The sequence below is a fragment of the Sciurus vulgaris genome (genome assembly GCF_902686455.1).
Source record: "Sciurus vulgaris genome assembly, chromosome: 2".
NCBI lineage: Eukaryota > Metazoa > Chordata > Mammalia > Rodentia > Sciuridae > Sciurus > Sciurus vulgaris.
Genome location: NC_136462.1, coordinates 115,760,186 through 115,786,744, shown reverse-complemented (window position 1 = coordinate 115,786,744; position 26,559 = coordinate 115,760,186). Strand labels below are relative to the sequence as shown.

At 35.7% G+C, this 26,559-nt stretch overlaps 1 protein-coding gene across 1 annotated transcript; it reads right to left on the bottom strand.

Annotated features, from left to right (window-relative positions):
* Positions 1 to 5,454: 5,454 nt before the first annotated feature.
* On the bottom strand, positions 5,455 to 26,559 carry SPESP1 (sperm equatorial segment protein 1). Its single transcript, XM_079118653.1, is given in 3 exon segments — positions 5,455 to 6,757; positions 6,760 to 7,694; positions 24,464 to 26,559. Coding segments are annotated over 3 exon segments (1,032 nt in total). The 5' UTR covers positions 24,528 to 26,559; the 3' UTR covers positions 5,455 to 6,724.

Here is a 26,559-nt window from a genome sequence, read left to right as displayed (position 1 = left end):
AAGCCCAGGACCAGACGGATTCTTAGCTGAGTTCTACAAGACCGTCAAAGAAAAACTCATTCCAATACTTCTCAAATAGAAAAGGAGGGAACCCTACAAAAATCATTCTATAAAGCTAATATCACCCTCATACCCAAACCAGGAAAAGACACATCAAGGAAAGAAAATTTTAGACCAATATCCTTGATGAATATAGATACAAAGATCCTTAACAAAATACTGGCAAACCGTATCCAAAAACATATTAAGAAAATCGTGCATCACAATCAAGTGGGGTTCATCCCTAGAATGCAAGGATGGTTTAACATCTGTAAATCAATAAACGTAATCCATCATGTCAATAGACTTAAGGATAAGAATCATATGGTTATTTCAATTGACGCAGAAAAAGCATTCAACAAAATACAACACCCCTTCATGCTCAAAACACTAGAAAAAATAGGGATAGTAGGAACATACCTGAACATTGTAAAGGATATTTATGCTAAGCCCATGGCCAACATCATTCTTAATGGAGAGAAACTAAAAACATTCCCTTTAAAAATGGGAACAAGCCAGGGATGTCCTCTTTCACCACTTCTATTCAACATTGTCCTTGAAATACTAGCCAGAGCAATTAGACAGACTAAGGAAATTAAAGGGATACAAATAGGAAAAGAGGAACTCAAGCTGTGATTCTATATTTAGAGGATCCAAAAAACTCCTCCAGAAAACTTCTAGACCTCATCAATGAATTCAGCAAAATAGCAGGCTATAAAATCAACATGCATAAATCTAAAGCATTTTTATACACAAGCAATGAAACATCTGAAAGGGAAATGAGGAAAGCAACTCCATTTGCAATAGCCTCAAAAAAAAAAAAATGAGAATCAATCTAACCAAAGAGGTAAAAGATCTCTACAAACTACAAAACATTGAAGAAAGAAATTGAGATTGAGGATGACCTTAGAAGATGGAAAGATCTCCCATGTTCTTGGATAGACAGAATTAATATTGTCAAAATGGCCATACTTCCAAAAGGTACCATACAGATTTAATGCAATTCCAATTAAAATCCCTATGACATTTCTCATGGAAATAGAAAACACCATCATGAAATTCATCTGGAAGAACAAAAGACCCAGAATAGCCGAAGCAATCCTGGGCAGGAAGAGTAATGCAGGAGGTATCAATATACCAGAACTTAAACTCTACTATAGGGCAATAGTAACAAAAACGGCATGGTATTGGCACCAAAACAGACAGGTAGACCAATGGTACAGGATATAAGACATGGAGACAAACCCACATAAGTACAGTAACCTCATACTAGACAAGGGTGCCAAAAACTTACAATGGAGAAAAAATAGCCTCTTCAACAAATGGTGCTGGCAAAACTGGAAATCCATATGCAGTAAAATGAAAATAAACCCCTATCTCTCACCCTGTACAAAACTCAACTCAAAATGGATCAAGGATCTAGGAAGTAGACCTGAGACCCTTCACCAAATAGAAGAAAAAGTAGGCCCGAATCTCCATCATGCTGGCTTAGGACAAGACTTCCTTAACAAGACCCCCATAGCGCAAGAAATACAAGCAAGAATCAATAAATAGGATAGATTCAAACTAAAAAGTTTTTTTCTCAGTACAGGAGACAATCAACAATGTGAAAAGAGAGCCTACAGAGTGGGAGAAAATCTTTTCCACACACACTTCAGACAGAGCACTCATCTCCAAAGTTTATAAAGAACTTAAAAAACTTTACACCCAAAATACAAAGAACCCAATCAATAAATGGGTTAAGGAAATGGGCAGACACTTCACAGAAGAAGATATACAGATGATCACAAATATATGAAAAAGTGTTCATCATCCCTAGATGAAATGCAAATTAAAACCACCCTAAGATTTCAACTAACTCCAATTAGAATGGATATTATCAAGAACACAAGCAATAATAAATGTTGGCGTGGATGTGGGGAAAAAGGCACACTCATACATTACTGGCAGAGTTGCAAATTTGTACAGCCACTCTGGGAAGCAGTATGGAGATTCCTCAGAAAACTTGGAATGGACCTACCATTTGACCCAGCCATCCCACTCATTGGTTTATACACAAAGGACTTAAAATCAGCATACTACAGTGATGCAGCCACATCAATGTTCATAGCAGTTCAATTCACAATAGCTAGATGGTGGAACCAACCTAGATGCCCTTCAATTGATGAATGGATAAAGAGACTGTGGTATATATACACAATGGAATATTACTCAGCCATAAAGAAGAATAAAAGTATGGCATTTGCTGGTAAATGGATGAAATTGGAAAATATCAAGCTAAGTGAAATAGGCAGAGCATAAAAAACCAAAGGCAAAATATTTTCTCTGATAAGTGCATGACAATATATAATGATGTGGGGTAGGGGGGGAACAGAAGAATGAAGGAACTTTGGAGGATGTAGAGGAAAAGCAGGTGGGAGGGGGTGGGGATGGAAAAACAGTAGAATGAAACAGTATTACCCTATATATATATGTATGATTACATGAATGGTGTGAATATACATTGTGTACAAACATAGAAATGAAAAGTTATACACCATTTGTGTACAATGATTCAAAATGTGTCTGTAAAAATAAAAATATTTTAAAAAGATGGAATAAAGAAAGTAAACACAACTATTAATAACCTAGACCTAAAAGATATGTAGGAAATTTCACTTGACAACAGCAAAATACATATTCTTTTGAAGTGCATATGGAACATTCTCCAAAAAACAGATCATATGTAGCCCCGAAAAAAAAAAACTCAATAAATTTAAAGACTCAAATTATCCTCTCTGAATACAATAGAAAGAAAACAGAAATCAATAATAGACATAAAACTGGAAAATTCACAAATACATGGAAATTAAGGAACATATTTTTTGAACAACCAATGGATCAGAAAAACAATCAGAAGAAATTAGAAATCCTTAAACATGAATGAAAATAAGCCACAATATACCATATATGGGATGCAGCAAAGGCAGTTCTCAGAGGGAAATGTATAAGCAGCCAATGCAAACAATAAAAAATAAAGATTTTAAATAACCTAACTTTATACCTTACGAAACTAGAAAAAGCTGAGCAAACTAAACCCAAAAACAAAGAAAATAAATAATAATAATAATAATAATAAAGATTAGGGTGAAGGTAAGTGAAATAAAAAATAGAAAAATAATAGAAATAAACCAAAAGTTGAGAGCAGAACCAATTAAAATCAGATATAAAATGGGGCTAGAACTAACCTTACAACAATAAAAAGTATTATATGAGAATACTATGAACCATTGTATGCCAACAAGTTGGATCTCAATGAAATCTAGGACAGATTCCTAGAAACAGAGAAGCTATCAAAACTGACTCGAGAAGAAATAGAAAATGTTGGCATTTTTAATGTGAGTAACTGTATCCGATTGTATTTTCATGAGTTGAATCTAGGATTTGTTTCTTCCAGCATGTTCAATCCTGTTCACTTCAATGTAGAACTAGGAATGCTATGGTATGTAGTCAGAGGATTACTAGACAAAAATTACATGTTTTAATTCTTTCAGTTCTCCTTCAAAAATAATGTTGAATATGAGCATGTATGTATTCTATTAAAAAATCATCAAAATGTTCAGTTTGTCAAAGATCTTCCTTTTGGCTGAGCACAGTGCCTAGTACATGTAGTCTCAGTTAGAGAGGAGGCTGAATGGAAGGATCACTTGAACCCAAGAGTTCAGGGCCAGCCTGGGGCAACACAGCAAGATCCTGTCTCTTAAAAAATATATATCTTTATTTAGTAGACACTAGAAGACAGTACTTAGAAAAGAACTTAGATTTCATGAATCAGATATTTTAATACAGATGAAGGCAAAATTTTTATTCAAAAATAACTTTCTCTAAGTAAAGGATTAAAGGCTTCGTTATTGGCAATTTTTCAATATTGTGGGGTTTAAAATAACTAGTAGTTTTTCTTATTGCATGAAATCAATTAAAAGTTGGCTTTAACTTAAAATACTGTAACCCACCAAACCATGAACTTATAAAAGAAAAAAAGTATTTTACAATGCCTTAATCCACTGTAAACATTTTCTTAGAGTTTTAAGCACGTTAGCAGACTTAAAGTTACTTTGAATGTTTGTGATTACTTCATATCGCACTAATCCTATATAATCAGACAAAATCTCTAAAACTGCAAGTAACATAAAGCTACTACTTCAGTTTCTAATTGTGTATTAGGCCCTTCACACGGTATCCCTTTCAAACCTTTTAACCCATCCTCAACACATATCTTCATTTTGTATGTTTTCTATGTCACCAGGAAAAATACACAGTACCTATAATCTGGAATTTTCTCACTTGTTTGTACCAAACCTATAAGCCTACCTTTATGTGAACCTATTCTTCCTCCTTCCCTCTTATTCTACCCTCCCTCAGTTTGATGAAGTCTCTCTAGATCAAACTACCCATTCACAGAAAGTACAGAGGACTGGAGAACATGCAATCAGCACAACCCATCCTGCGGGAAACAGGACAAATGACCAGTTTCTTCAACAAATAAACTTCAAGGGGGTGGGGGGAGAAAGTGAGAAAGGAAATCCTTAGATTAAAAGAGATTTACAAGTCAAGTCAACCAATCTCAATGGGTGAATTTTATTTGATCTTGATTCATACAAGAAACTCCAAATTTCCAATTTGCTTTAAAATTTAAACATTGACTAGATATTAAAAATCATTTTTATATGTGATGATATTGTTATATGTATTCTAAAAAGCTTATAGAGATTCACATCATTATATTTAGAGATGAAATGATAAAAGTATTTGGGATTTAATTCAGCACACAGGAAGAGGGCAAAGTGGCAGAGGTATAGATAACAGAAAACTGACCATTACTACATATTATTGAAACAGAATGATGGGTACATGGGTTCATTATATTATTGTTTACTTTTGCAAATGTTTGACATTTTCATAGTAAAATTATGTTTAAAATAAACAGTAAACAGTGTTTTATGAAATAAAACCTACATATTCCTTTTTATAATACAGCTGTGTGGCAATTATTTTTGAATCCTGCTACTCCCTCAATCACATGTATCCATTCAATCACCAAATTCTATTGATTCTTCCTCTTTATTGTCAGTTCTTTGCATCTACTCCAAGCTAAATTTGGCCTGTGCACAAGGCATGTCTATTTTTGCCCACCTCTAAAATCAATCAGTTTTTTTTAAAAGCACAGACAAAAATATTTGATCATACTAGTCCTTTGCTTAAAATCCACTAATAGATCCTCATTGATCATAGGAGAAAGGTTAAAATAGTCACTATGTATCTAAGGCCCTGCAGGTTCTGCTCTGACCCTGCGTGTGTCACCACTCCATCTTAGGATGCCCTCCCAAGTTGCCTTCCCACACTCCAAGTACTTTCCGAACCTGCCACACTCATTCTCAACCCTCTGCTTGGAATGTCCCCTTAACCCTAAGCACACCCTCATCTTTTGACCTCACCTTAAATACCTCTTTCTCAGAGTAACTTTCCAATTATTCTTGGTTTCGATGAGATCAAATAGCTCCCTTTCATAACAACTTGTCACAAATGAAATTTTAAAATTGTTGAAATTATTTGTTTAGTGTTTATATTTCCTGCTATAATGTAATCTCAACGAGAGAAGGAAATAGGTCTTCATTATTATATCCCCAAAGTCTAGCAATTTATCCTAGTAGAAAATCAATAATTTTTTATTAAATCATAAATGACTGGTTAAATGAAGGAATAAGTAAATGAATCTGAATATAATACTGGTCAAATAATGAAACAATTACCTGCACCATAATAATAATATTATACAGTTAACCTCAATGATTTCAATCATACTTCCTGTCAAAACACTTGTAAGCTTTGATGTATATATAAACAAGTGAACAAAAATAGAAAATAAGTGAAAATGACTTCATTACAAATTCAGGTTATAGTCCCTCACTGATACTCCAAATGTACTTGATGACAAAAGAACAGGGATGCGTCTTAATATAACATTCACTTTTTCAAAGGAGGCACACATATATCCAGACAAAAGTAGTTCTGATACAAGCCCCAATTGTGCTATTCAGAAAGAAATCTGAGATTCTCTGAATTACTCACTGAAAGAGTAATTAAAACCATGCACCTGAAATTTTTATATTTATATGAAATTATTTCAAACTAGCTACATATAGAGTGCAGTTAAAACTCATAAAATGGATGAATTTAGCTAATCTATTAAAGTACAATCAAGGATTCTTTTTTTTTTTTTTTTAATGGCATTGCAGGGGGATTGAACCCAGGGCCTCACACACATGATAGGCAGCACTCTACCACTGAGCTACATCCCCAACTTCAAGTAAAGTTCAAACCAAGATTTTAAACATCAGATCTTCATAGCTTTTTTAATTAATGAGAAAAACTACGAACTCCTGAACCAAAATTTTATTTTAAATTATTAGATTTTCAGTGCATATGAAAAATTTCATAACACATGGCATATAAAGAAGTTAGTGCATTAAACTATAATAAAAATGCTTTTAAACAACTTTTGAAATCACTAATATGCTTATTTTCCCGTGAATGAATACAGCTTGCTTAAACCAACTTTATGGTGGAATATCAAGTAGGTTTAAACCAACTTTATTGTGGAATATCAAGTAGGTTTAAAATTTTTATATTATTGCTTAATAACTTCTTAATAAGGTTTTGAGTTTCTACTTGACCTGCACATAATATTTTTTTCAATGTACTGAATACTACAGTAGCTCTTTCTCTCATCTCTGCTGGAACATATTTAATATCTAAATATTCTGGTAATTTAGATCTAGAATTATACAGCATATTAATAACAGTTTCAATGTCATCAATTTTATTACTGGATCGTCCTTGTGCCAATGCCTCGGTTGCATACATTTTTTCCAATCTATATTCTGCTGCTTCTGCCAGAGCAAGGCTTCGTTTCAGGAGCTCTTTAGAGGCTTTAATGTACTCTTTATACTCTGGATTATTGCTGTCACCAGGAGGTGCCTGTTGCATTTGTGAATATATTTCTGAAATTTTTTTCAAAATGGCATCATTATTCATACTCTCTGAGTGATGTTCAAATGTTGGCATTTTAAATTTGCCTATTTCAGATCCACCTGAGAGCTGGGGAACATCTTCTTCTGTCCAGATAAACATTTCGGCAGTGGTTTTAGAGGTGACAGTTGTAATCGTAGATGGTTCAGAAGTAGGTGGTGACAATGTTGAAGCCCTGCTGCGTTTTGTAACTGTCTCTGGCTCTGGCTCTGGCTCTGGCTCTTCTTTCTCAATATAAGGTTCTTCCGCATGTAAAACAACAGAAACATTGTTTGGTCTGATTGACCAGAATGGTGTACTTTCAGTAGGTTGTTTCTTCCCTATTCCCGGTGTGAAGTCTCTCGTAGAGAAAGTTGTACTTCCTTCACTAACATCCTTGATTAAAACATTATTCTCAGTTGAAGCTTCTCCAGGTGTACCAGTCTCCTCAATTTTTGACCTCTTCAATCCTGTAGAATAAACATTTTTTGGAGACTTTGATTTTTTCTCGGGGCCTGGTTCCCTAGTGGGAACACTTAGTATTAGGTTCTCTAAAACTTGTACATAATGATTCAAGTTTTGTTCTTCATCACGAGACACAGTTATGCCTTAAAGAAAAAAAATCAAATTAATAATAAATTTGTTATAGATGACACAATGACAGAATCTACTGAACTTAATTTATCTCCTATGCTGTCACTTAAAATTTGATATAAAGAACCAATAAACAAAGCATCTTGACATAGGGTCAACTCTCATTTAAAATAAAATTGTATTTTATCAGGTTATTATTAAATAAATGTCCTAGATTAGGGCAAAAATCACATCAATAGAATTCTTTATATCTTTTTACATTTATTCTTTCATATAATTTATGATTCAACAGGAAACTTATTAAACCAAAATTTTGGTTATATCCTCCAAACAAGTACTATACTCAAGTGGGCTCAAACTGACTTACTAGAGCCAACTATTAAATTTTGAGGAATTTTTATGAGCCATATGTTAAACATAGACATAATTAAAAATTAAATTATATTAAAAACAAAGGTAATAATATTAAAACCTCAACTTCTTAATTTCTTTATTTCATTCTACTATTATATATGCTTTTAGGGTTATTTACATCTAACATATTAGTAAGATATACATGTAATATAATGGTTGCAGTAAGTACTTATCACTTAATAAACCATTAAAAGTCACATTTATTTTTAATGTTTTAATTTCAAGTCATCTGTTTATTTGTTTATTTTTGGTAGCCAGGATTGAACCCAGGGGCACTTAACTACTGAGTCATATCCCCAGTCCTTTTTTTTTTTTTTTTATAATTTTTTAATTTTAGGACAGGGTCTAAGTTGCTTAGGGCCTCACTGAGTTGCTGAGGCTGGTCTCAAACTTGAAAGCCTCTGGCCTCAGCTTCTCAAGTTGCTAGGATTACAGGTCAAGTAGCTTCTTGCATCTCCTTTGTTTTTAATAGACAAAAATATGTAAGTTCTGCAATCCAGGAGCCATCTTGGGACTACAGTGCGGCAGAGCCTACAGAAACTGAAACCCAGATTTGGGAGGTAGTGGAAACCTTCAGGGACACTATAAGTCTACAGTGTAGAAACTGAACATGGCTAAATGGGAAGACACACAGACAAAAAAGGAATAAAGCACTCTAAACAAACCAGGATGCTCCAATTGTAGACTCCATTGACAAACCAGTAAAAGAAATGTCAGAGAAGGAGAGTTCAGCATTTACTTAGTAAAACCGCTCCACAACTTAAAGGAGGATATGAAGAGTGAATCAGAGCTATGCTTCAGGAGGTGGAAGATAACTTAAATAAAGAGATGAAGATCCTGAAAAGAAATCTTTGAAATGAAGGAATCAATAAACCCAAATAAAAATTCAATGGAAAGTAGCACCACCAGAGGAGACTACATGTAAGACAGTACCACAGGCAGTAAAGACAAAATACATAATCTTGAAAATAAAGGTGACCACAGAGGAGATGATAAATTGCGAGACATTCCCTCACCCAGACACAATGCCTGAACAGCAGCTGCTGAAGCCAATTGAGTGGAGCTACTGTGACTACTTCTGGGCTGATAAGAAAGACCCCCAAGGCAATGGCACTGTGGCGGGGTTCAAACTGCTGCTCCAAAAGCAACTGAAAGGCAAACAAATGCAGAAAGAAATGTCTGAATTTGTCTGAGAGAGGATAAAGATTGAAGAAAAATATGCAAAGAACTTGGCTAAACTCTCTCAGAACTCCTTGGCTGCACAGGAGGAAGGCTCCCTGGGAAAAGCATGGGCTCAGGTGAAGAAGAGCCTGGCAGATGAAGCAGAAGTTCGTCTCAAGTTCTCCGCCAAGTTTCACATTGAAGTCCCTAATCAACTTTCGTGAGAACTTCAAGACAGACATAAAAATGTGTGACTACCATATCGCTGACCTTAGCAAGCAACTTGCCATCCACTATGTGTCAGTGGAGAAGGCCCAGAAAGCCCCACAGTGTGGCAGAGAGACCTGGAGATGAAGACCCAGGAGCTAGAGGTCAAGTTGAGTATCAAGACAGAGGAGGACATCAAGAAGGCACGGAGGAAGTCCCCACAGGCTGGTGATGACCTCATGCACTGTGTGGACTCTACAACCAGGCCCAGTCCAAGTGGTTTGAAGAGATGGTGACCATCACTTTGGAGCTGGAGCGGGCTGGAAGTGGAGAGGATGGAGACGATCCAGCAACATTTGTGCCAGTACACACGGCTGCAGCACGAGACTGACATGTTCAACCAAAGCACAGTTCAGTCTGTGGACTGCTTCGAAAAGTGGACCTGGCCAAAGGCAGAGAGTTGTGGGTCAGAGAGCACAAAACGGGCAACATTCACCCTGTGTGGCCCCGGGGCTCTTGCCCAGGAGAGGAGCTCCGTGTTCCACGGAGAGGAGATGGTGGCTCCCGATGGGCAAAGTTATAAAATCATTACACAAATGTTATCCAGTTAGAAGATACAATGAGAGAGAAGTTGCCATTTAGATAACAAAAAAGAAACAAAATGTCTAATCATAAATTTTATGAGACATACCCAAAATCTACATGAGGAATGGCAATGAGCTAAATTCATGAACATATAAAGATATTACCTACAATCTGTAATGTTACCTTATAAGAAAAAAAAGAGTCTTTCAGAAGCAATTAAGGATTCTGATATGTGGTGATTATCCTGGATTATCTGGGTGGGCTTTAAATTCAATCAAAAATGTCTATTTGAGAGACAGAGAGAAAAGGAGATGGTAATGTGGAGGAATAGGCAGAAATAAAAGTGATGTGGCCACAAGTCAGAGAATGCCGGCAGCCACAAGAAACTGAAAGAGACAAGAATTATATTCTCTAGAGCTTCCTGAGGGAAGATGACCCTGCCTGTATACCTTGATTTAGGTTTAGTGACTCATTTCGGATTACTGGCCTCCAGAACTGAGAGAATAAATTTCTATTGTTTAAAAGCACCAAGTTTGTAGTAATTTATTACTGTAGCCATAGCAATATATATAATATAGGAAAATTTTAATCTTCTGAAATATATAATGTAAACATCAACACATGGAAAGATATATCATGTCCTCAGTAAGAAGGTTCAACATCATAAAGATGCTTAGACATCATATGCTCTGATAATTTACATATTTTATATGCTCCTAATTTAAAAAATCACAAAAAATTTTTCTACAATTATAAAAATTGATTATAAAGTTCATTTGGAGAAATAAATAATAACCAGGAAAAGAGGGTTGGCTTTACCAGATATTAAAATCTGATATTAAGATGTTACAAGGCCTTTATTATAAAAACAGTATTATAATAGATAAATGAAACAAATCAGAAAAGACGAGGTAGACCCAATTGCATACGTAAAAATAACTCAAGGTCAGGGAAGGTTTCAGTTTTAATTTACAAATTATTCTAGCTAGTAAATGAAGAAATCATTTATAACATGATTGTTTTGTAGTAATTTTCTATGACTGCCAATATCATAAAAAGGAACCCAATCAAACACGTGCTTCCTGATAGAACACAATATCCTCTATGAAGTATTTCTTCAAAAGAAAAAGGGAAAGTCAAACTGATTCCAATGGACCTTGCTAGATCTACTAATATACCAAAAATATATAGGACAATAAAATATTAAATTCATCATGGGGATATAATCTTCAAAATTTAGACTGTGGGAAACTATAAAACATTTTTTCAACAACTAAGTTGCAAAGGGAAAATAGAGATGAAGGATTATTAACAGAGATATCAATAAATTAAATGCATAATTCTTATTTGAATACTAATTCAGTCAAATGAACTGGAAAAAAAGAAAATGATACTCAGAAAAGTTTGAGTTCTGACTAGACGTTTGATATTAAGGTATTAATCTTTTTAAGTATGAAATTACATTGTTTCTATGTTTTGTTAGTTCATTATATTTTAGTGTTTGGTAATAAACTATTTACTGATAAAAATTATATGATGTCAAGTTTGCCCAAAGAAATTAGGGAAGAGAATCAGGAAGATAAGAGGAAAAAAATGTGGATAGAGATCCTATTGAAATAAGATTAATCATGACTTAATAATAGTTGAAGCTGTTTATAGATATATGGAGATTTTATACCGTTCCATCTATTTGGGGGTATATTTAAATTTTTTATACTACAGTGTTTTTTAAAATCTGTTTGGGAAAGATTTCAATTATGGGCAACCAAAGCAAATATCAAATCATAAACAAATCTAAAATATACAACCAGCAGAAGGTTAATTGTCAGTAAGAAGACATTGCCATTACAGTCTGCTAAAAGCTAGATTTTTAAATAATTTAGTTTGTCTTTTCTCAGAGTAGTAAATAGGATACCCAGTGGTTATTAGATAAGTTAGGGTATCAAAGGACAGGAAAAGGAAATATTAGTTCATTCTTTAAAAAACCTGACATACTCATTAGCTCCTTCTGTTATTCAGGCAACACCAAAAACCTGTTCATGGCTACCTAGCAACAGAGAACCTTATCTCCTCCTTGGTTTTCTTTCCTTAGTAATGCCTTTGTCTCCATATTGATCTATTCTCATATCCATCTCCACGTGCTTTCCATCTCCTGTTTTTGTCCCCCCTTAAACATCGACATATTTCACAGTGACCCTCTCAATTATACTAATCAGAACTGCTCTTGCAAATCAATCTGATATGTATAAAAATATGTGTAGGCAAGTTCCTAAAAGATAGCCTCAAATATCCTTACAGATGGATCTGGTCACAGTGAAAAACCTGCTTTTCTCTATACCTCAGGAGGTTCTAGGAAGCTGAACAAAATTCAAATTCATAGAAAAAACAGACTACCCTGATAGAATTTGCGTTATTATTCCTTGAATAGTTGTAGTCTAAAATGGTATAATACCTTCTCTATTTTTACCAGTTAGGGACCTAAGCAAACAGCAATGTCCCATTATGTTGTTAAGGTAAGAATCTCCTCCTGCTTCAGACATAAGGATGTTGCTCTCCAATGCCTTCCATAAATTGCTAAGCAGATTCAAGGTTTTGCCAGAATCTCAGATGTGGGGCTGACACTGAGTTTAAGTTACCTGCACTTCTCTTCTTCAAATAGTACAAGGAGAATTGGTCACATGACAGAAATAACAGGAAAGTAAACAAAATCGTACTAACAATTGTAGAAACAAATGTAGCAGGATTTGAAAGGGAAATTGGAAGATAGTGATTAAAAGGATCATAACAGCTCTCATTGAGTATTAGTATGAGCAGACACTACATTAAGGACTTGAAGTATGAGGAGTGTTTTGGTAAAGAGGAAAAGGAAGATACTTAGAAAGGATAAGTAATGTGCCTAAGATTATATTCAACATGTAAGCAGCAAGGATGGGATTTCAATATAAGCTGTCTTACTCCAAAGCAGGTGCACATAACATCTACACAATGTTGTCATAAAAGAATGTGGCAAGGATGCTGGTAAAGCAATAAGAGTATGGAAATAAAATTATCCTGCAGGAAAACATCTTTATTTAAAATATATGTGAATATTAAGATCAATTATACAAAATTTTACCCTATTGTCAAAAATGCATTCTTTATATACATCAAGATATATCTAGAAAAATTGATAATAATCCAAATATAATGTTTTCTTACTACAAAGTATGAGTGAGAACTTACAATGTCTTACAAAAGAATAAATCCACTTTATACAAAGATAAAAGGGAAGTTAAATCACTTTTTAATTCATTCTGAGGAAAATAAGAACATAAGTTCTTCTTGAATAAATTCAGTTTCATAAATATCATAAATTTAGAAAATTGTCCCTCATTTCTGTGCTAGATTTTAAATATTTTCATACATTAAAAAATCATGCTTATAAACTAATTGAGGCTGATATTATTTTGTTTGGTTACACAGATTACACAGGGGTGTTAACTATTGATTTATTAAGCTATACCCTGTGATTTGTGTGTCTTACATATTTAAAATGTTATGCTATAATTTTGTTTTGCATTATAGTAACTCTGTTCTCCATTATAGTTACATAATTGTAGTTAAAAATAAACAAAAACACACCTGTTTTTTAAAGGACTAAAGTTTATAAAAACTTAATTCTACCAAAAGATGTTATTTTCATCTTACTAAAGCTAATTGATGCTTTATAAAACAAGAGTTAAATATTTCCTACTTTCATTATATCATAATTTTTATTACTTTAACAAATGAATATAAAAATTCTTAAATTTAGATTGTGGTTCTGAAAATAGAACTCATAAGATTTTTCTCCTTCTACTATAAAATTAGGAGTGGTTTGGTTCCTCTATCTTAGCTGAGGAACTGTGGTTTCTGAAACCAAAGGTACGGTAAATGTTTAAAACTTTTTCATGTAATTTTTAGGTCAAGTCAGTCTTTAAAATTATAAATAATGAATTTTAAGACATGTAAATTTACTGTCACTTTACATGTATTTGTTTGTTTTTAAAGAAACTACATAGCAAACTACCCCCAAGAAAACTTCCTGCTGTTATTTTTGCAAAAATACTAAAAACTAATGAAATTTTTAAAATATTTGAAAGTTGCTCTTAAAAATGCACTTTTAAGTAGTGATCAAAATACCAAATTGCACATATTAACATCAATTGATAAAAAGTATAAAGAATAAAGAATGAATACGTATGAACATGAAAAACTCAAAATGTTATACCTTTATCTGTTTCTAAAGAAATTTCTTAAATGGCAAAGCTAAAACTGTTGTTTCTTTCTTCAGATAAAAGTTAATGGTATTTGTTGGTAAATGGATGAAGTCAGAGAGTATCACGCTAAGTGAAATAAGCCAAACCCAAAAAAACCACAGGTCAAATTTTTTCTCTGATTTGTGAATGCTAATTCACAATAAGTCAGGGGGAATAGGGAAGAATAGAGTTACTTTATTTTAGGTAGAGGGGAGTAAAGGGAGGAAAAGGAGTATGGGGGTAGGAATCATAGCGTGAAACAGACATTATTACCTCATGTACGTATGACTGCATGTCTGATGTGATCCTGCAATATGTATAATCAGAAAAATGTGAGATTACACTCCATTTATGTATGATCTACCAAAATGTATAAATGCGTTCTACTGTCATGTGCAACAAATTAGAACAAATAAAAAAATTTTTTTTAAACCTTTATAGTCAAAAAGGAGCGGGCAGGGGGAGCGTCTCTGCTTCTAAAAATTGAAATGCCAAAAATTACAAAAATTACACTAAACTACAATAGTAATAAAATGCTAATGCTAATAATCTCATATAATGCCAGGCTCTGTGGTGAATGCCTGTAATCCCAGCGACTCAGGAGGCTGAAGCAGGGGGTCACAGTTAGAGGTGAGCCTTGACAATTTAAGGAGGTCCTATGTCAAAATAAAAATTAAAAGGGCTGGGGATCTAACTCAGTGGCAGAACACCCCAAAACCACAGGAAAAAGAAAAAAAAAAAAAAACTCATACAATAAAATACCTAATTCATTAAAAAAAAAAAAAAAGTTTTAAGGAAGAAAAAAAGAGCTTACCTCAAATCTTACCAAAGAAGCAACTAGTTTATAAACTGAATAAAAGGAAAACTAAACCACTTCCACTTCACTTCTTTAATGAAACAGGAGAAAATATAAATTTAAACTATCTATATAATCCCAAACTTGAAAACTCTTTGAAATCTCTATTTGAAAGGTTAATAAAATATAGTGTTATAATAAAACTAGATATTTTAACATTTGGGGGGGCATTTCCTTATTTAATGGCATAATTTAAAATTTCAGAAGAACAATTAGTAGTAAAATTTAGAGCTTTTAAGAAATCATACTTTTTGGACAGCTACGGTGGTACATGCCTTTAATTTTAGCTACTTGAAAGACTGAGGCAAGTGACTCACAAATTTAAGGTCACCTGGGCAACTTAATTAGATCCTGTTTCAAAATAAAATTTTAAAAAAGGAATGGGGACATTGCTCAGTGGGAGAGCACTTGCTTAGCATGTGGGAGGCTGGGTTCATTCCCTAGCACCGTAAGAAAAAAAAAAAAAAAAAGAAAAGAAAGAAAGAAAAGAAAAGAAACTTTAAAACAATTCTTTGTGTGTTATGTTTCAATTGCATGGTGATTATGTAATTATCACAAAATACAAAACTGGGAAGCAAATTCATCATATCCAAATCCATGCAGAATTTGAAATTTTACACTTCAGCTAACAGCTAAACTTTTTCAGAACTCTATTGAAAAACACATAGTGTGAATGCAGGATTTCACTTGAAATGTTACAAACCAAATTCCTAGTGTCATCGAAAATGGCTGTTATAAAACCTCTACAATATCATAAAATCATAAGGACCAATAGAATTTTTCCAGTAAAATGATCTGGGTACAATGGTCTCAGGTTAAGTGTTCTAATTCTCTGATAATACTTAACAGGTATTGTATTTTGTTTGACACTAACTTGGTTTTATTTTCTGATATTTTTAATTATGAATCTTTAAACTGACTGAAAAATTTTAGTTAAGAACATATTTATCTAAAGAAAAGAATTTGAGAAAAATATTGAAGTTTGGCACCAAACTGCTTCTGACTAAAAAGAATGTTGCTAGTAATTTAATGTTCACTGGTTATCTATTTAAAAAAACAAGTTATAAGACGATTTTAGACAAACCCTCAAAATCTTGTGTTTATTTCTCTTTCTCTAAATTATTTAGAAATGGTTTTAAGAATCGCTACTTAAGTAAAAGTTTACGTAAATAACTTAGATGCCTAATATCTTCCTGAAGGTCAATTAGGACATCTCTCTGCTTTTCAATAACTAATACTTCATACCAAAACTGGAAAATAATATAGGCCAAAGCATTAAAAATCAAATTCCAATACATCTTGACCAAAATTAAAACAGGTTATCATATAATTCCCTTATGCTCTAATTAGTTATTCTTGTTCATTTTCAAAACACACCCTCTTCCAAAGCCCCTAATAAAATGGTTTAAAACAACATATCTGGGTTTTTGCTTCCATAAGGACAGACAGAACATGTACTTTTTCCCTTTTGATTCTGGGCACAATGAAAAACACTGGGCATTGAATATAAAGCAACCATATTAAAGCTGGTAAGGCAAAAGCAGACCACCTGGGGTCTTCAAGACCACCAAAACGACACGTTCTCTGGGTTTTCTGTTTGCTACAAACATCCCACGCTGTGGCCTGGCAAATTTAGCAACCAAGAAATACCAATGGGCACTGATGTTAAAAAAAAATCTAACATTGGTGTGACTGGAGTCTTAGAAGTAAAGAAAGAAAAAAGGTTGGGCCTAAAAATGCATTCAAAGAAACAAGGACTGAAATTTTCCCAAATTTGGCAAAGATAGGAACTTACAGATTCAAAAAGCTGAGTGAACTCAGAGGAAACCTAAAGAAACCTGTGCCAAGACATATTATAGTCAAACTTCTAAAACCCAAAGACGAAGGAAAAAAATCTTGAAAGAAGCAAGAGAGATGCTTTACTTCTTATACTTACAATTTTAATTCTTATCAGAAATCATGAAGATGGGAAGGAAATAGTGTATTTTTTAAGTGCTGCCAAAAAAAAAGAAAAGAAAAGGCCCAGCAACATAGAATTCCATATTAAGGGAAAAGATCCTTCAAGATCATTAACTCTCAGATAAGGAGAAATTAAGAGAAGTTGTTACAAGAAGACCTACCCTAAAAGAATAACTAAATTAAGTTTGCCAAGTAGAGGAGAAATTATAAAAGAAGAAATCCTAGATTACTAGAAAGGAAAAAAGAGTAACAGAAAGAGAGAAAATATGGGTAAATTCAATAGACTTTTCCTTTGCCTCTTGAATTTTCCAAACGATGTCTGACATTTGAAGCAAATATTGTCACTCTGATGCGCTTCTTAATATATGTAAAGGAAATGCTTAAGATAATTATAAAATGAATGAGTAAGGGTAAAAGGATATAAAAGTAGGTAAGTTTTTTATATTTCACTCAAACTGGTAAAAAGTTGATATCAATAGACTGTGATAAGTTATATATACCATGTTACAACTAGACTATACAAAAAGATACACTAAAAACACTGTCAAAACAGAATTCTTACAAAAAAGATAATCCTTAATATAAAATGGATACTGATAATGTACTTTAATACAATGTTTTAAAATCCAAGATTTAAAACCATAATACTGTTAATTTAAACATGGATTGATACAGGAATAAATATCTGGTAAGTTAAAGGTAGGAGCAACATGTTACATATAATAGGAGGAAACCTGGTAGTTCAGTAAAGAAGAAAAGATGAGTTTTAAAACATTCAAATAAAGACAAAAACATTAAAGTTCCATGGAATACATCTGGTCAGTGTGCTTTAAGAACTCTTTATTTTTCACTTTGTTCTTGGCCTGTAGCTTTAATATGGCAACTGATGATTACACTCAAAATTTAACCAAGAATTCTGGATGCTCATTTTTTAAAGATTCAAATAAAACCAGGATTTCTGTTACCACAACAGTGGAAAAACAGAATGTCATTATTCATAAATAACTCATGTATATAAAATTTAAACATAAACCCAAGCTATGCTACAGGTACAGATTCTGACTATGCAGAGTTATTTCCATAACTTTGGAGAAAAAATTGCTTTTATTTTCCATTCAGGTCATATAAATGGATTCACAAAGAATAGACTTCAATTAAGTGCTGCAAGTAAAAACTAATACCCGAAAACTGTCACCATGTAAGAACTGCCGGGCGCGGTGGCGCACGCCTGTGATCCCAGCAGTTTGGGAGGCTGAGACAGGAAAGTCTAGAGTTCAAAGCCATCCTCAGTAATGGCAAGGTGCTAAGCAACTCAGTGAGATCCTGTCTTTAAATAAATAAAATACAAAATAGGGCTGGGGATGTGGTGTAGTGGTTGAGTGTCCCTGAGTTCAATCCCTGGTACCCAAAACAAAATAAAAACAAACAAACAAACAAAACCCCACCAACATCATCAAATTAAAATGAACTTAAATAACTGTATCTTCAATACGAATCAAAGTAGGAATAACTTTGCTTCCTTAGGAGGATGTACTCAAAAGAATGGTCACAGGAGCTGGGATTGTAGCTCATGATAATGTTTGCTCCAGTTCAATTCCTAGCGTGTGCGTGCGCGTGGGCCACACACACACACACACACACACACACACACACACACACAGAATGGTCACCAAAGGAAACATTATATACATTAAATCTGTTATTCATCCAGCGGTTTCCCTGTAAATTATTTAAATTTTAACTTTGTGATTATAGACAAAAAACAAGGAGACATCTGAACGAGGAATTATGCTCAGATTACTCAACTGTTCCATTTAAAGAAATGTAACTTTATACTTTTGCACTCCCTGGTATTTATGTTCTCAGGTTTTGTCTTTCCACACTAAATATGGGCTTGCCCCATGTGATCTGTCTTATCCTATAAGATATTACCAAGTCTAACACATGGGCTTGATAAAAAGTTATCATATTGGGACTTGTAAAAGATTCCTCTTGGAAGCCAGCTGCTGTGATATAAAGAAACTTGGGCTAGATATTGAAAGATAAGAAATCATGGAAAGACCCTGAAAGACAAGAAGCCAGCTTGGGTCTTCTTAACCCAACTGAGTGTTCAACTGAATGCAGGTATATGACTGACCTCAGCTATACCAAATGAAGCAGAATTGCTCAGCTAAGTCTAGTCAACTCATAGAATCGTGAAAAATGATAAAGGTGGGGGAAGGCTTTTATGCTACCATAGGTAACCAAAACAGTCAATTTTTTTAAAGGAATAAAAGCTTGGTTTGGTGAAGAGTTAAATAACAAAAAAATTATCCTATGTGTAATGTGAAAATATAATGGAAATCAACATAAATCCCTGACCTTAAATTTTATCTCTTTTAATTCTATTTAACTAAAAGGACCCAGATAACAGTATTATTTCACCACACAAGTCTGGGGATTGTATGCTAGGCACTTTGGTCTTTAATATCATGTTGTACTATATTTCCTTGGAAGCATGACTAATTCCATTCCAAGGAGGGGAGATACAAAGTGGACCAACCAGTTAAGGTCAGACTGGGATCCTAATTAGAAGAAGACATATTCCATGTTTGTATAAATATATCAAAATAGAGTCTACTGTCATGTATAACAAAAAAAGGACAAATAAATAAAATGAAATATATGTGATCCTACCAAAGGAACACAGAAAGCAGATTGCTGTGGCTCTAACAAGTCAAGGCATGAATATTTGAGCCTCAGAAAAAAATTTTAAGTAAAATAATTTGTTTTAAAAAGTCACAAACACACAATGATCCTAAAAAAGAAAATAGTATTTCCTTTTCAAACAACCAGTATTATACTTCTTTTATTCATATAATGAAATTGTTGCTTAATTTTAATTTTACATACATTATAAGGAGATTAAAGCCCATTTAAGGGTTAAAATGGTCAAAAGAAGAAAAAGACAGAACATTTTCTCCCATTAAAACTTTAATGGATAGGCTAATGAAACTTCCTACTTCTCCCCTAAGGCCACTTTCTGGACATCCACCAATTAGATGAGAAGCTCATTATCTCAAACATTGATGAAGTGTGTCAGGACATTCCATTCGCAGGTTCGAGAGCCCTTCCCAAGTGCCTTAGCCTTGAGCATGAAACGTGTAAAGTGAACTTGCAGCACTAAAACCAAGTGAATTTTACCTTTAGAATGTATTTAAAATAAATATCAGTTTTCTTTTAATGTATTGGTGATAGATTTTAACAATTATTGCTGGCTGCCGCCTTAATATTTCCCTTGCCTTGTTTGGTTCATTAGGACAATGGCCAAGGGCAAGAATGTAGGCCAAAGACTCACATACTGCACTTCCTTTTAATACCAATCTAGAGAAGCAAGTTAAGAGGTTTTGTCACTCTAGACTGAAACCTACCATCAACTCTATTTTTGCTGATATAATGAAGAGATGCCTGGAAAAAACAATGTATTCATAAGATTTAAAAAAAAAAAAACCTTCCCAAACTAATATTTTACAGTCTTGTATTTGTAGCTTCAGGCCTATAAATATACAGTGACTTAAAATTAAAAAAGCAAATTACATGATTTTAATAATAATAGTTAACATTACTTGAATGTATAACTATTATGTTAATGTTACTTAGAGAGTTATTATGCATTTGTAAAAACAAAAAGAATCCTCATTAAGTAGTAAAGCAAACTGTACAATGAAAATGTTAGAAAGGAATGGTTTTTTAAATCAGAAAATATTCCAAGCTAAAACTGAAAAATCAGATATAAGAAATTCATTGAATGGGTCAGTCTTCAGGCAGTGTATGAAGATGTAGAAAGAAAGCCGTGCCCACACCATGCCAGGAGCGTGGAAGGGCACGGGATGGAAGTTACAAGGCCATGGATTCAGATGTGACTGAAGTGCTACTAAGGGGCTTTCCATATGCATTCTCAGTTAATCCTTGCATTGACTTTGTGGAAGGAGCTGGACAGAATATTTTCACCCACCAGAGGATGTGGCTACCCCATCTCCTCTACAGAGGAATTCAAGAACAGTTCAGCTCAGAGGGCATAATTTTCTTTGGACTTGAATGGACTGCCAGAGCACCACAGCCATGGGGTCTGGATGGGCCACTGCTGGACTCTCTTCTGTTTCAAGGAAGCATTTTCAAGAAACTTATCCTTCTTGGGGAGTGAAGTCTGTGAAGGGGTTTAGCCCAACCCGGTCACCTGCTGTCCTGATGGCATAGGAGCAGTTTTCTACAGTGGCTGCCTTGAATACTGCATCACTTGGGAAGAAACAGTTTTTGCAATGGGAACATTATTTCCTGATGATTGTAAGACATCTGTCCAGTTACACTATCCAACTGGAAAAAATATTTCAAGAATTGTACTTGTAGCAATAGTCAAAATCTTCTCCCCAGCCATCAAATGTAAAGTGAGCTTCATGTCCTCTTGCAACGCCACCCATTTCAAGGCAGATCAGATAAGGATTCTTTCTACTGCTTCATTTCATTTCCCCTTAAATGACTTAAGGTTGGCTTCTGTGATTCCTTCTTACAGAATGTTGAAGGCACAATTTCAGACCCATTTAGAGCTCATAAAAGGAGCATTGGCCAAGATGACACAATTAACTGGAACCCTAAGGGAGGCTGAAGTAATGGCCTTCTTTTCATACTTCAAAGACCTAACAGACTGTGTGTCCAAGGTCCAAGGGATCTACAAGCCTCCTAAAGTCATTTCCTTTATCACTATATCTAGTGCTAACTATAAGCTGTCACATGTAATCCCAATAACTGTCATAATGCACGCTAAAGTAATAATGTGACAGTAACATACTTCCCTTTCAAACAAACAGAGATCTTTCATGAAATTGTGGACTGGCTGGTCTACCACGGACCATTTTATGAAGTCAAGAAAATCCACAGAAAGATCCAGTAATCGTTTTACTGGAAATTGTCATTTTGCCCAGAGGATATTCTGATTGTCATTCTTGACAGGATAGATCTTTTCCCCATGGGTTCCCTTTCTGGTGTTCTTTTCTCATGTGGTGATAATAGGTGGAGCTTGTCTCCCCAGAGTCCAGTCAGCATGGGGACACAGAGCATTGCTTCTGCATTTCAGAGCCCAAGTGCAGAGTCCAGACCTAAGTTGTATGCTTCATAAAAGCAGCCTTATTGGGGCATCGTTGGCATACAATAAACTATGCATATTTAAATGAAAAAAAAAAGAAATTCATTGAATTTATTAAAAATTAAGTATGTAGGATATTTACCCAGAACTGTCAGGGTATGTGTATATGTAGGGTAATGTAGTCTTCTATATACCCTAGCCTCACTCATGTCAGGCTGAAATTAGGTTAAACCAGAACTGAGGTTTTCAACAAATGTATTTAATATGCCTATGACTGTTGAATAAGATAAATTCAAAACTGTTCTTGTAGTCTAGGAAAAAACCCATCAGAACTGCAATTTTCATTTATAAAAACCTATGTCTTATTGGCATGAGAAAGCATTTTTTATCTGACTTTCTCATCAATAGTTGTTCCATTAGTGGCCATATAAAAGAAGACTTAATTGATTTAAATCAAACCTAATAACATAAGCCTAGTTTCATTGGTATACTTATTTTCTAAATTTAAAAATATAGAGAAAAAGAATAAGAAAGAAGGGGAAAGTAGTCACATAACATTACCCTACATATCTCTTAATCTACTTCTGTGGAAAAGAGGTAAAGATCTCTTTTCCAAGAGATCTTCTATGATCTACAAGCTGGTTATTTTTCTTTTTGTCTTACATCATTTACGAATTCAACACAAAATCATTCCTTTTTCTGAGAAATGTCTTTTCATTTCCTAACAGCCTTGAGAAATCTTAGGGAAAGCAGTGCAAAGAAAAAGAATAGGCCACAAAATTGTGGAGCTAGGAGATTGCACTGTATAAAGTGTGCTACTCAGCAGTCCCAGACTGTACTGTATGACAGTTAATGTCCCTTCAGTTAAAATCTCCATATATTTTAGTCAGTTGTGACCTACTGCTCTACGACTCCCAAAATGCAATAATAGTATTAATAATAACAATCACCAATTATCCAGAAAAGAATATTATCTTGTGTTTCGCTCCTTTAGGGCAAAGAAGAAAAATTTTTACATAGCTTTTTATTAAAAACAGCTAAAACTCCTAAGTGCAAGTTTTAAAGGGCTAATTTTAACTACCTAGGACACTTCCTCAATTTTTCCACTATTCATGATAATTTAGGTTGTGGTGCATTTTAATTTTTTAAATCTAATTTTTATCTACAACCTTTTAACAATTCTGAAATCTAGCTCTGCATACTTAACATGCACTATAAGACTTTTTCCACACCTACCTGTAGAATGAATTTTATATATTGATTTGGTTAAAGCAAACTAATGTTATTAAATGCTACAATGAACTACAGTTAGGCTAAATGAGCAAGTCTCACAGTTATTATCTGGAATATTATCATCAGAGACCATACTTTAATACCTCAAGATGTCCAAATGATGGTGTTAATACAGTGAAGTCTCAGCACTGCTGAATTTGAGTTCACTGGTTTTCAGCTATTGGGGAAGAACAAACGAGCTCCTAGGGAAGACATAAGTTAGAATTCTCCTTAGCTAAGGCTTTGCACCTCTCGCACGCCAGGATGCACGCTACGAGAATGAGTTAGTGAGTATTCTAGACGGTTGCCACGATCTACATACTAACTTTTGCCACGAGGACCAGACAACTTTTTCTTAGAAAGGGCCAGGTTATAATTATTTCAGACTCTGCAAGCCATACTGTGTGCGTGTGCTACAACCACTTCACTATCGTTCCAATGCAGGAAAGCAGCCATGAAGGAAAAGCTGTGTCCCAGTAAAACTTTTATTCATGAGCAGTGAAATCCGAACTTTATGCTTTTTTCACATGTCACGAAAAGCACACTTCATATTTACATTTTTTTAAATGTCAAGACCATTCTGGGCAGATCAGCCAGACTAAAACAGACTGGCACTGCAGGGGCGGCAGTCCTCCGCCCCACCTGTATCACCTAGGCGTCAGGAAGAGGCCCCGGGCGGCACAAGGCGAGTCTCCCCTCGGGGGAGGCCACCCTCCAAGGGCTCCGCCTGCCCCGACAGCGCCTCCTGCACGCCCGCGTTCCCGGTGCGACCGGCGCGAGCAGAGGGACACACCTCGGCGCTGGGCCAGCTCCCTGGACGGTGGGGCGGGAGGAGAGCAGGACCCAGGAAAGCAAGAGCCGGACTTCGGCGGCCGAGAGGGGGAGGCTGCCCGGGGACCCCCGGGATCGCCGCCGCCTGAGCCGGTCACTCACTCGGAAACGCGGGCGCGGACGAAGGCCATAGCAACAGCGCAACTAGAAGGACTACGGGCTTCATGGGCGTCGTCCGCAGCACTCCGCCATGCGACGGGAACGTCCTGGGCCACCAGGCCGGGTACCTCAGGGCCGAAAGGGAAGGGTGTCAGCGGCCGACCGTCCCACCTCAGGGCCCGGGGCGCCGGGCAACGGTCGTCGCCCCCGCAACGTCGCGGCGGCTGGGGGAGGGGCGGCGCCGAGGCCTGTCCTCCGCGCGCGCCAGTGCGCATGTGCGCGCGGCGACCCGAGCGGGCGCGGAACGCAGAGCCCAGACGCTGCGCTGCTGCAGGGTCTCACGTGGGAACCCATCCCTGGCGAAAACCCCGGCCCTGCGCAGGAGGCGGTGTCTGGTAGAAGAGGCAACCGGGCAATAAAAAATAAATAAAATAAAAAAAAAAAAAAGAAAGAAAGAAAACAGCCTGAACTGGCTATAATGGAGGGAAGCACTCGGCGCTCTGCCGCGCAGAGGCAGACATCCAACCATCCTTAGGGATCCAAGCGGTGTCAGGCTTGGAGAGGCCCAAGAACTGAAGACAGTAACCATAAAGCTTCTTAAAAGAAATGAACAGTTCAGGCTAACTGCATCGGGGGAGGTAGGCAGGTGCATTAAAGACACCTTAAGGGGCTCGGGTGGTTTTGTTTTGTTTTTTTCCCTAAGATTGTTTCTTTGATAATGGGGAGGGTGTGACCACAAAAGGGATCATGAGGGAGTTTTGGAGAGTTACAGACAGTGGTGGAGGCCATAAGGATCTATACTTGTGTTAAAATTTGTAGAAGTGTACACATCTTACTGTATGATTATTTTTTAGTTGACATATGTTCATATCTTTGCCCTACGAAGCTAGGGACATACAGCAAGGTATTGAAATTGTGATTAGATTTGCATTTCAGAAGCCTCACTTTTCTGCAGCATCAAGAATTGGTTGAAAGGAAGCAAGACTAGAAATAGAAACAAAGAGCCAAGTTAGGAGGCTGTTCCAGTAATCCAGGCATAGACTGATAAGGGTCTAGACTCCTGGTGGCAGAGGACATGGGACATGTAGACAGATCCAAGACATTTGGAACTAACATCAACAAGATTAGGGTGTTGTTTGAATGTGGGGAATGGAGAGAGGAGGAGGTGGTGCCCCCATTTCTGTTTTGTGCATCTAGATAGGAGGTGGTACCATTTACTGAGATGGACAATAATTCAGGCATTTACAGGAGTAGAGCAAGATGATCGGTTTTTGTTTTCATCATTGCTATAGTGAGGTAGGCTTGAGATTTCCTCCCACGGTGGCCTGTTCAGTGAGAGGATGGATGTGGAGCCCTGGAGAGAGCTGAAATGGAAGTGTAGGTTTGGGAGGCATCCAGCACATAGAAGTGAGGATGCCTGAGGTGAGTCTTTAGAGCAAGCAGACTACTGGGCCCAGGAAAGATTCCTAGGAAACATGGGCAGGCTGAAGAGAACATTGCAAAGACCAAAAGTGGTGCAGGGAAGCCAGAACAGAGAAACTCTGTGGAAGAGTAGGAGTCTCAGACTGTCATGCTTCTGAGAACCCAACAAGAGAAGGGTCTCATTTAGCAACAAGATCGTTGGCAGAAGCAGTTTCAGTGGTGTGTGGTTCAGGAAGAAGCTAGGACACAGTGAGTTGAGAGATGCGTTAGAGGTGATGAAGTGGTGACAGCATAGTATGGACAACTTTTTCAAGATTAGCGCATGAGTCTTCAATGCATTCCAGCGGTGCTCAATCCACATATAGTAGCATGCTACAGTCAAACAATTGCAACTACTTGGAAAGCAACTTGACATATGTAACAAAAGCATTAACCTATAATCACTATGATGTACTATAAATTCAGGGGGAGAAAACTTTATGTCTTAAAATAACCATAATCTATGATATAAAAATAATCAAGATACAAATTTAAAAAATGGTTCAGTTATGGAATGAATGTTTGTGTCCCCCTCCCCCATTCATATGTTGAAATCCTAACCTCCAATGTGATAAGGAGGAGAAGGAGCTTTTGAGGTGTTTAGGTTTTGGGTGGAACCTTGAGAAATGAGGTTAGTA